The sequence below is a fragment of the Pinus tabuliformis genome, chromosome 9, assembly GCF_031772625.1.
Source record: "Pinus tabuliformis cultivar Carrire ecotype Pingquan chromosome 9, CPIR1, whole genome shotgun sequence".
Classification (NCBI taxonomy): Eukaryota; Viridiplantae; Streptophyta; class Pinopsida; order Pinales; family Pinaceae; genus Pinus; species Pinus tabuliformis.
In genome coordinates this window covers 1,703,117,251-1,703,129,311 of record NC_142307.1, presented here as the reverse complement: position 1 = coordinate 1,703,129,311, position 12,061 = coordinate 1,703,117,251, and the positions used below count along the sequence as shown (strand labels likewise).

The following is a 12,061-nucleotide window of genomic DNA, read 5'->3' as shown; positions in this document are numbered from 1 at the left end:
CCTCATTTCTAAAAATATTCTTGTTTCTTTGATTGAGAAAATTGTATGTCACAACTGGCATAATTCAAGTGCAGTAAGTTGTTTGTTACTGAATCCTTCTATGCTATCAAAACCTACAAATACAATTACAGCCAAATTATTTGTTTACTTTCATGATCTTGCAGAAATCAGGATGCAGTATATGTTTATTGCTGAATCCAGCGATACCATCACAATCTACAGTTTTAATCAAATTGTTTGTTTGTTCCATGAAATTGTATATGAAACCCATAGTGCATAATCAGGGTGGAGTAGATATTTGTAAATGAGTCCATCAGTGCCAATCAGGCTCTACAATTTCAATCCATTTAATCATAAATTTCAACAAAAATTGGTCCACCATGTATGTGGATCAATCATTAGTCAGTAACCTTACTCCTCAGGAGCCAACGTGCTTTCAAGGGTTGCAGTTTAATGCACATGCTACATAGGAGATAGGTGTTGCCACGGTGTTCAGCCATGGGATGTTCAGCTCACAACTTACTTTCTCTGCCAACGGGCCATGGTACCTTGGAATGGTACATTGATGCTTGAAGGCCTCATTCAATCAAATCTGCAAGGAAATATGGAAGGAGGAGTGGCAACAATCTGACTATCTGAGTTCGAGTCCTAAAATTGAAAAAATCTCGAAATTAGTCTTTCTCCGAAGAATTTTCAACTTCAAAAGAAGTCAAAATGGCACAAGTATTTTTTGTTTTAGGAATTCTCCAACATTTGTACCTCACTCTGCTACAGTGGGATCATATTAGAATATGTGAAAACAAATATCTAAATATTTTAATTCCTTTGAATAGTGAGAGTATCTAGCTTATCAATGTTCTTTGGCCCTGTTATGGCATAAAAAATATAAAATCTATTTTGGTTCATGGACCATCTTCAGCGTTTGATTGTGACCTATGTCATGTTATAGGGTATGTTTCCAAAATGGCATGTCCCTTTGTTGAAATTTCATTCCATATTAGTATTCTTCTGTCTTATCTTTAGCTTTAATCTTGTGACATCTAATTAATTGCTTTTTGACAGTCATGGTTACTCTTCAGTTTTCTTTGAACCCAAGAAAGAACAGAGTAAAGTTTCTTATTCCTTTGAATAGTGATAGTAACTTTCTTGGAACTTTCTCAATAGTCACTGTAAGGGAGGAGGAATATAATTGCTTTTCACGCGAGTTCCTGGGTTGATGTGATAGCCTCCTTGCACAAAATTCCTTTGTGCAGTCCCATCATTGCTTTGAGTGGTCTCAAACATTTCCAAAAACCATTTTATACAATTGGTTTATAAAGGCTTTGCCTTTACAAAAATCTAGCAAACCTTCTTAGGCCTTTCGTCCCTCCACCATATTCTGATCTGAGGTTCAAGTCTCTTTTAGGGCTTGACCCTTTTCAGACTGCAAGTTGGCCTTTTCAATTTTTTTTTAATCCCATCCACCTGGCTAAGCATTAAACTTCCTTTGTGCAGTGCCATCATTGCTCTGAGTGGTCTCAAACGTTTCCAAAAACCATTTTATGCAAACACTGTTTTATGACCCGGATGCGGTGTTTTCAAAGAGCATTAATGGGCTCACTTAGAAACGCCGGCGCAAGGACCAGCCAGGTGATGAATTGGGCTCGGATCCAGGCTCACTGCAGTCGAAATCTGACCAGCATGCAGATGGAAATAAATGGCCCATTAGGCCGAGATATGGATACAGTAGATATCATAATGGCGCCTCCTGTTCCCATTGTTCGTCCCCCGATTCGTAGCTATTGTCCGCTGCAGGCAAAGCTCGCAGGTAGCATAACAACTACATGGAAACGTTGTTGGCACCTTAGTTGCATCGATTTTGGAAATGGCCACCATTTCTCCCACTCCATGCTTTGCCCTGTAAATCCTGCTCAAAGGCCTTGTTTCTATAATCAATCCCCCTCCCCAACTGAATATCCCGTTGATCTGCTCTCAATCCTCACCAGGATGGTAAGGCATCGAATGAGGAGTCGATATGGAGGTTCTCGGGGAGGCAGAGCGAGACCTCATACTGCGCAGAGCTCGGCTCCCCCTTCCCCTCCTCAGGACCAGGAAGATGAGGCTCAACCCAGACCTCAGCTCAGACACTATTCCTACGCGCGCAGTAGGCGGGGGCGTGGGATGGAGTCAAGGGATCCGCTCAGAGATTTTGGGCTCCATTCTGTTATTTCCCAGCAGAGTCCTGGCTCTGCCTCTCACACTACCCATTTCAGGCTCCATAGCCGTCTAAATAAACCTACTATCACTGCCAAGGTGACCGTTGTCTTCACTGAAGAAGAAATGCTGGACAGTGATCAAGTGACAAGCTCTAAGGAGCATTCTCAGGGGATGAGAGCCCAGGATATGAGAGGAGTCAGGAGGAAAATTCAAAGGATGATAGCCAGGGAATCAGGCATAGCAAAATGCAATGAGCATGTAGACGACTTTCAACGGGCGGGTGGCTGCTCTGCAGTCGTGGCTTTAACGGTGGGGTGTGCTGGCCGATCAAGAGGCGCCCAGCAGATGGAGGGGCCTAACGGCGATGCTGAGAAGAGCAATGTGGAGGAAAAGGAAGATGATTGGGAAGAATATGTGTGTCCCGTGGTCGAGGAAACTCCAAAGGAGTAGCAAAACAACTGATGCCCTCTGGCAAATGCAGCCACCCATGAACCAAATCGGCCTCAGGCAGATCACGGTTTGGTCCAGTCGCTTGATATTTTTGCGTATGTTTAGCAGTTCAGTGGTTTTGTTGGTTTGCTGTCATGTCCAGTGTTGCTGAGTTGCACCTTTTTTCTGTGTCACAAGGTCGTATTATGGTGTCTGTTGATGTCAGTTCAGGGTTATATGGTAATCGTTTTGTAATTTCATGCTGGTTTCCCCAATCTGGGGCAGTATCAACTGTTTCGATGAAAGCTAGAAACAGAGTTTGAGGCGGGGCCTCGGTGTAATTATATTTTTGCCTTTTTTAATTGAATTAGTCTTACTTAGAAAAAAAACTGTTTTATGCATCCTATTTACTTTTCCAGCTATTGTATGATTGTTGCTATGGTCCGAAATTAATTTCTACATTAATTAAATTCAATAATTGATTTGTTTGATTGAGATCATAAGGGAAAGAATCACTTAGGGCTAGAATTTTCTACAATTGGAACAATGCACAATGGGTTCATTATTGCACAATTAGAAGCTAAAATGCGAGAAATTTCACAATGGATTCATGATTGAAACCATTAACTTAAAACAAACATGTTATTTTTTAATCACCTTGTCAATTTCGAATAGTCACAACTATGGAGCAATTTTAAGGTAACCTTTCATGAGGTGAATGCTCAATTTGAAAGAAGTTTCAACTTAGAATAGGGTTGGTTATGCCGATATTAGTCAACAGTGTCAATTTTATAAATTGAGAAAGAGCCAAAGCGGACATGCTATTGCCAAATCTCCTTGCTCATGTAGAAAGGGAGTGGCATTACATGTGACAACTCCTTAGTTACCTCAAATATCATTTCTCAACTTTTACCTACATTGCATTTTTAATTAGTAGCATGTCGGATAACCTTTGAAGGAAAAAATCAATTATAATTGAATTGTGGAATGGTAATATTCAAACCTTCAAGTGAGCAGCTGCTTTCTTTTTGTCGATGAAGACACCTGTGGGTTCAACCACATACTCATTTGTTGACACAAATATAAGTTCCAGGCCTGTACAACATACTAAGTACCAGGCGGGTAAGCTGTTCAGAGCTTTTAGATGTTCCAAAATGGTGCCAAAGGTGAAGTTATTTGGCTTAAAAACACTCTCCTCATTTTACCAAAAACATTTAGGGCCTCATGGCATTACCCAACGCAGGCCTTGACAATGGTGCCAAAGCTGAAGTTGTTTGGCTTAGAAACACTCTCCTCATTTGACCAAAAACATTTAGGGCCTCATGGCATTACCCATTTTGTGCATATCATCAAATTACGGAACCTGAAACAATTGCACATCTCTCCACCATTATGTACAACATCGTTTTCTCTGGAAACAACAATACTCATGCAAAACCCAAATTCCACAATACGAATTTTGCCAATACAAAACCCACAACATAGCTCTGGTGTTGCTACTGCCCAATGCCCTAAAAAATGTATACATTATTTGGCATTAACTGCATTTTGCAATTTAGTATTTAAACATTAGACGATGATGATAGTAATTGTTGCTAAGCTTGAATAAATCTCAGTTTGTAGTTATGACAAACTTTATCGGTCAGCTGGTTTAACCTTGTATGTCTAGCTAAGCCAACTTCAACTCAGTTTGGTGATTCTACAACTAGACCTTAGTTGATATCAACTCCACTACACATTTTTACATCAACTCAACCAAAGCTAACATGAACTTGGCTCATTCAGTGGACTCAATCAACAAAGACTTTAAGTAACGGGAAACTCAATCATCATGGCTTATTTGATTGTTTCTAACATGTGTAGGTTTCTGAAATTGTTAATTTACGGTTTTAACTATGTTTCAAAAAGAATAATCATATAGAAGTTGTTGTAATAAATATCTTTTTTATTATGTTTACGAGCTTAGATAACCACTCATTTAGAAACAAATTGAACATGCTTCTTGCCCTTTCTCCACACCCATTTAATCTAACAATGGACATAGAGCATGTATATTTATACCTGTGCGTTGGAAATACCATTTTATACTTTAATGTTTATTATTTTTGTTTTATTATTATTACTTGAATTTCTTCTTAACAAGTGGTTGTGTTTCTTTTCCTTTTAGTGAAAGTATGGGCTCCAATGTTGGCTCTCTTATTATGGAGTATAATTCATCTTTGAGAATTTTTCAATTATTAAATTAGGTTAGTCAATTGCTTAAACTATTAAATTTATTTCAAAACGTTTTTGTTACTTTATAGGTTAGACACTGGCTTGAAATATTAAACTTATTTCAAAATGTTTTTGTTACTTTATAGATAAGGCATAGATTTCTTGGCTCTGTGATGAAAATAATGAAGGGAAAATACATGTTAATCTGTTACTTGTGCTCTTTGATGGAAGTTTTGTAATGCATGACTGAAAAATACACGGTGAGAGAAAAATGCATATTATGCTAATTGAGGAATTTTTTTCGCTTGTCAAACTTACAGTATTGAATTTAACACACTAACACTTTACAACAATGAACTAACAATATTCATGATGAAAATAGCAATATGGAAGATTTATCTGCATAATTAAAAAGACAATATGGGAGATTCCAATCACGTTCCAAGGCATTTTTTAAAATGTGGATGTGACAAAAGGTTGTTGTGGAAGGTGCTGTTTGTATATGGGAAATTTCTTGATCATTGTGTATAATCCTAATGTTGATAGATATGTCTACTAACTGGTTTCAGTTAATGGGGCATTGATTTGAGCGTTCAATATATTTTTATTCTTTATCAAAGTATTCTTTTGTTGTATTTGTGTTCTTCAATTTATGCCTTACGGCGTTTCCTTTGCAACATTTGGTGCAAATGCTAGTGTTATTCTTGTTTGACTCTTTTCACATTCTCCTTACCACTCCTACAGAAAAAATTAACCTATGGTACGCTAAGGTACACTTGCGGAACTTACGCTGCATGCCAACCGAGAGGAATCACATGGCCGAGCTTAGCGAGCGAATGACACTCCTACGAAAAAAACGAGTTAACCTAACGAGTGGCTTTGGGCAGAGAAGAAACATGAAATAAAAGAAAACACTCGTTCGATGAAACATGAAATAAGAGAACATTGGACGGTGCAGGCATTTTTCATCCAGCAGGTAAACATGAGAGAGAAGAACATTGATCGGTGCAGACTCTTTTCATGCGGCGGGGCGCACAGATATTCCGTTATGTAATTGCCTTCTTGTATTGGACGGTGTTCAAGTACATCAACGCAGGGAAAGCCCAGGTAACACACACATCGGCAAAGCCCAGGTAACAGAATTATTTTCTTCCATATTCGCGAATTTGGCCAAACCTGGTCCTCTCGGTTTTGTATTCCACTAATTTCGAATTAAATGCTTGAAATCTGCCGAATAGGGATATTAGACTCAACTTGAAACTTAGGGGGGTGATCCCTTCGCGCCTACGAAGGAAGCCATGAATTCAGGGGGGCATGGTAGAATAAGCAGCAGAAATCATTACGAAGCTCTCTGTGTGAGAGAAAATGCCACTTATGCCGAAATCAGAGCACAATACAGATCTGCACTCATTGCTCTTCATCCGGATAAAATAATCCCTAAAACATCTGACATTCCATCTCCCAACACCAAGCTAATTCATGGCCTCCATAACCCAGTTGATGAAGCGGACAAGGGGAAATCCGGTTTTATTGAAGCGGGTCTCAATAATTATGATGTTTTATCATGTGGGGATATATATTCTGCAGATTTTCAGCCAAACAGGGAAACTGGGGACGAGGATGAGGCGCATTTAGATAGATTTTGGAGGGTGCAGAAAGCATGGGAAGTCCTTAAGGATTCTAAATCAAGAGAGGTTTATGATTTTGAGTTACAGGCCTTGAAACATAATGTAGAGGTTATTGCAAATGAAATCGAATTGGAGGAGATGGGCATTGAAGAGGATGGAGAAGGACGGGTAGTTGAATATCTTTACCCCTGTAGATGTGGGGATTATTTTGTTATTGCAGAGACAGAGCTGGTGGAGATGGGCTTTAGGCCTAGTCAATGGACAGAGGATAATAACATTTCTAATTTGTATAAAAATGATATCAGTGTGGAAGGAACAAAACCAGAGGCTGCAATCTGGAAAATGGATTATAGGGCTCATTGTAGCAGAGAACAGATGTCCAGGACCAGTGCAGGGAGATCTGTAATTCTTCAGTGTGAGTCTTGTTCTTTGAAAATCAAACTGCTTTTTTGATGGGACACATTAGGACCTTCATCCAGTTTCAATATATTGGGCTTCATGGTTTGAGATGAAGCCTAAAGGCTACTTCACTATTTCATCAATATGCTGCAAGGCCCAGTTGCTAAGCGGGGACATTATTTTTTTATAGTAGGATTGTTTGGCCGCTCCACGGGATTACTCCGTTTCGTCTAGAGACCAATACTCTACAGAACAACTATACCAAACTGTATTTTTTAGATCGGCAAACATGATCATCTATCTCATTGGATCGAGGGATATTGTGCATCATAATGTTTTTGGATGGTTATTATTGGTTGTTGTATTAAGTCATGAAACTGCTATGCATCTCCATGGCACTAAGCTAGAAGCATCTATTGAAGTAAATGTATGATTTAGTCTTCTTCTATCATTGTAAGTTTTTTCTTTGCCATTTTAACAAGTAAAATGAGCTTCCTAAGGAGTAGTCTTTCACATTTTCAGTTTGTTGTTGGAAACTATTATCTTTATGTCACTAGAAATGAAATGATATTTTAACGTTCACGACACTAAAAATAGTCTATGAGACTATTAGTTCCCTGCTTTTCGTCTTTTGCAATATAATCTTTTTCTTGTTCAAATTGATGATAAGCTGACCCAACTTTCCGACAATTCCCTCACTGAAAAGACAGTGCCAAGAACAGATGCTAGCATATTCCCATAACTTTCTCTGAGGTCTTTGAATGCATCACATTCCAAAATGAAATGTTTTTACGATTCCACTGCCTCAGACGTGCAAAATGTACACACCCGTTCTTCCCAAGCTTCTTTAGGCCTTTTCCACCGTCTTGTTTCACACCGAAGTTGATGCGAGTTGGTTCTTAATTGAGCAATAAGAACCTTTGCCCTCCACGAAATGTTAGCTCCAATGAACTCTTTTTGTTGTAGATCACACATAGGGTTGAATTCCTCAATGTAGTACTTCTTCTTTCTACCCAACTCTTTTCCCCATACTCGTTTATGAAACTTCTCCATAACAAAATCCTTTAGCTCCTTGCTATTTGTGGGACAGGGATTGAGGTAGATATTCCATTTTTGCATCCATATGTAGTTTTGTTTCATCCATGTTTTCTTTCTTTCACTCATGCCTTCATTGAAGATAACATTAGGCCATCTACCTACTCCCATTTGCTCAATTCTTTTTAGATATCTTATGAGCCGCACCATATCAATTGCTTCGATGGGAGTTGCTCCTATTTCACTCAACATTATCTCATAAGATACCGAATTTTTTATTTTGAACTTGCTCATGATCAAGCGTTTTTGGATTTTCTCAATTTGTTTCCATTTTGAGACGGGGGTGCTGCTAGCCCACAATTCACACCCATATAGCATCACTGGACAAACTAGGAGTCCAAAAAGCGTTTTAGTCATTTTCCAATCCCATAACTCTGCCTCTCTACATCTGTTTTGAAGAGCATATAATCTATGTTGCATGAGTTTCTGGAACGTGGGAACATTGGGAACTTGGGTACGGGTGTCGGGAACCGCTAAAGGTTTCCCCAAAATTTACAGGAAACAGCGAATCGGGAGCGGTAATATTATATAATAAAAAAATAAAAAAAAATAAATTTTTTTATTTTTAATTATATAATTTATATAATAATCAAAATTAATATTGAATCAAAATATTAAAATCAATTTAAATATATAAATAATAAATATATAATCTCTCTTATATATAAATATATTCTTTGGGTGTCTCTCTCCCTAAGTCTCTCCCTTTTATATATATAAAATATTAAAATGTTAAGTTCATTATGACACATGACGAGTCTTTGAAACAATCTGGCTTAAAAATACAAAGGAACAATTTTACATATGTTTTTCTAGTTATTCTTAAGAGAAAAAGTAAAGAAACTCTAATGTTTAAGCATTGACTACCACATACAATATGCACACACAATCTTCTACCATATATATACATAAACAACAAAAGAAATACTCATTAGCATGACATCCCAGATATCGCCCTTACATCGAGGTGCCACACACTTCCTTAACCCATCAAGGGATTGCTCCAGTTTCTCAATTAAGGATATCGGTGTTAAGGATGTCTTTGGCCTTTCTTCTTGCGAAGGTTTCAACTTAGGCTCATGTTTTGTGGGCAATTTAGCATATTTCTCTACAGGTGTTGTATTCCCTAACCCCAGGGAATGCGGGAACTCCAAAAAAAATAGCCTTCAAAGCTCTCGGAACTTTCCCAAGCTCCCATTGCAGCTCCTGCTGAAAAGGGAATGTTCCCATACAGTTCCAAAGCTCCCGGGAGCGCGGGAACCATTGGAACGGGTTTCCCAACTCTTGGGAGCGGTTCCCCTGTAATAGAGCATATAATGCTTTCCACCCTCCTAAAATTTTCTTCTTTCTGCAGTTCTCCCAATTAAGTTTGTTGTTGAAATCAATCCCGAGGTACTTGTACTTATTTACTTCAAGAATGTTGCCTTCAAAGAAGAATGTATGTTGGCTCTGCTTCTTTTTATTAGAGAAAATCATTGTTTTGGTCTTGCTAGTATTGACTTGCATCCCCACTTCTCTACAAAAATGTTAAAGGGCATATAGGTGCATTTGCAATCCATGGGCCAATTTAGAAATCAATACAAGATCATCCGCATATAAAAGAAGCTTTATCACAAACTCCCCTAACCGAACACCATCTCCACCTTGCAGATTTAGCCACTCTTCCAGTTTATCAATATATAAGCCAAAAAGAGTAGGAGATAGAGGGCAACCTTGCTTGACTCCAATGTCACTTCTAAAGCTTTCTGAAATACCCGCTGATGTTCTAATTTTGACTTTCACCTCTTCATAAAGTCTATGGACATCGACTCTATAATGCAAAAGAATTTCAAGTTTTTCTATTCTATGCCACAACTTATCTCTAGGGTCTGTGTCAAATGCCTTTTTGAAGTCAACAAAGCAGCATAATGCTTCTTCTTTGTCCTCCCAAACCTTTTCAACAATGTGTCTCAACGTGATACCATGATCCACTGTAGAATGCTTCGGCCTAAAACCCGCTTGTCCTCTTGCCCTCTTTTCTTTTACTTTTGCCCACTTACTGATTCTATTTTCTACCATGCTGTCGAAAAGCTTTGCAAACAAAGGATTGATCATAATGGTTCTATAGTTGGAAGGATTATTAATGTCTCCACTTTTAAAAAGGGGTATTGCTAGGCTAGTTGTCCAGTCCCTTGGGAATCCTTGCTGAATGATGTTGTTGAATATTTCCATGATGTGCGGTGCAAGAGTGTTCATTCCCCATTTTAGATACTTTGCTTGAAGCTCAACCAAGTCCTTTGCCTTTCCTATTTTCAGCTTCTTAATTCCAATCTCCACCTCTTATAACGTGAAGAGCTTTGTAGTTGTGTTAATCCTGGAGGGAGGCTCTGCCTTTGATTCTTTCTCATAGAGTTGCTTTGCATATTCAAACCATTGATTGGCTGTAATATTATTTTCGATTTGCTTCTTCCTTGGTTGAAGTTCCTACCAGAAAAGCTTTGGGTTATTCTTGCTTAGATATATTAACTCTTCTCACCTTGTTTGCATGAACTCATCTTTTTTCCTTTTTAGTATCTGCTTATATAACTTTACATTCATCTTCTCCTTGCCTGCCTTTTTCAAGGTTCTCCTTGCCATTTTGCATTCCTCATCAAACCAAGCATTTACAGGAAAACAATTTGATTCTGATTTCCTATTTTTTGTTCTTTTGCACTTCTCAAGTGCACTTTGGATTATATTTGTTAACTCATGACTGTTGAAGCTTTTGAAACCAGTTTTCTCCTTCTGAATCAATCTCTCTAACATTGCCTCGAAGATAGTACAATTTTCTCGTGTTAGAAGAATTTTGCTCCTTGATAGTGATTGCCGAAAGCATTGGGTTTTTCTCCCATTCTGTCTTTCTTCTAACCATGATAACTTTATATAAATTGGGTTATGGTCTGATTTTAAGTCCCAAATATGCTCTCCAATCTTAACTTCATCTATCTTTTCTATCAAGCTTTGTGAACACATCACATAATCAACGACACTTGCCCCATTGTATGTGTTGCAAGTGAAGTTCCCAGACCTTTTCCATCTATCTAGACCATTGCAAATAGTTAAGTTGAAAGCCCCACACGATGTAAGCAACTCCTCTAAAAAATGATTGCTAACTTTGTCATCTTCTGAACACCTCACCCATTGGGGATTCTCCTCTTCAGTGAGCCAAATAGGATTGTGATCCTCTTTACAACAAAGAATACTAGCTTGATGATTTGTTGTTCTAGCATTGAAATCTCCCACTAAAAGAACTTCTCCCTGTTGAGAGTACACAACAATATCTTGCTTTAAAGCTACATATGGATCCTTGCTATCTAGCCCCTTATTTTTGTAAGTTTTTGAGACTTGAGGGGCAAAATAACATGCTGCAATTCTTATGTGATTCTCATTCTCTGATATTTTGAACCATAAATATTGTTTATTTGCATCTTCTTTAATTAACTGAATGTGACGACCTTCTTTTTCTTTCACTAAAACTAGTATTCCCCCATACCCTTTGCCATTTTCTGCTACCTTGTTCCAAACTGCTAACTTCAAATAACCGTCAAACACAAGAGTTTTGCAACCATCATGTTCATGAGTTTCCGTGAGACAAATTATGTCTCTACCTTCCGCAATAGGCCCTAACCCAGGTCCCCTCCTCCAAGGGTAACCTCTACAATTCCAACAAACTAAACTTAGGTAGACCTGGGTAGGATTTGACTGCTACACAGTTTGGCACATAAGACTCAAATTTGAGTCTTCACCCCTTTTCATCCATGTTGATCTTGTTGTTTTCCTCCCTATCATCGAATTCTCTGCTTTTTCTTTACTGCCAGCTTGCTGCCCTGTTTTGCCCGGAGGCCCAAACACTACAATAACTGCTTTACCATTGTACAACCATGCCCTTTTCCCTTCATTTCTTGCTGCTATGGTTTTCTCCACTTCTTCCCTTCTCTCCTCTTGTTGTTTGCTGATTAAATCTTCATATAGTATTACCTTCTAAATTAACTGTTCTTCTCATTGATTTGGCTAAATTATCTTGAATTTTGGTTTATTTGTTTATTTAAAAAAATGTGCCTTATTTATTGATTTGGTTATCT

General features: G+C 38.2%; 1 protein-coding gene across 1 annotated transcript; it reads left to right on the top strand.

Moving 5' to 3' along the window:
* Window positions 1–5,639: 5,639 nt before the first annotated feature.
* Window positions 5,640–7,176, top strand: LOC149155452 (uncharacterized). The gene is made up of 2 exons (XM_089445536.1): window positions 5,640–5,946; window positions 6,078–7,176. The coding sequence occupies exon 2, from the start codon at window positions 6,138–6,140 to the stop codon at window positions 6,918–6,920; it is 783 nt and encodes a 260-aa protein (XP_089301662.1). The 5' UTR covers window positions 5,640–5,946; window positions 6,078–6,137; the 3' UTR covers window positions 6,921–7,176.
* The last annotated feature ends 4,885 nt before the right edge of the window (window positions 7,177–12,061 follow it).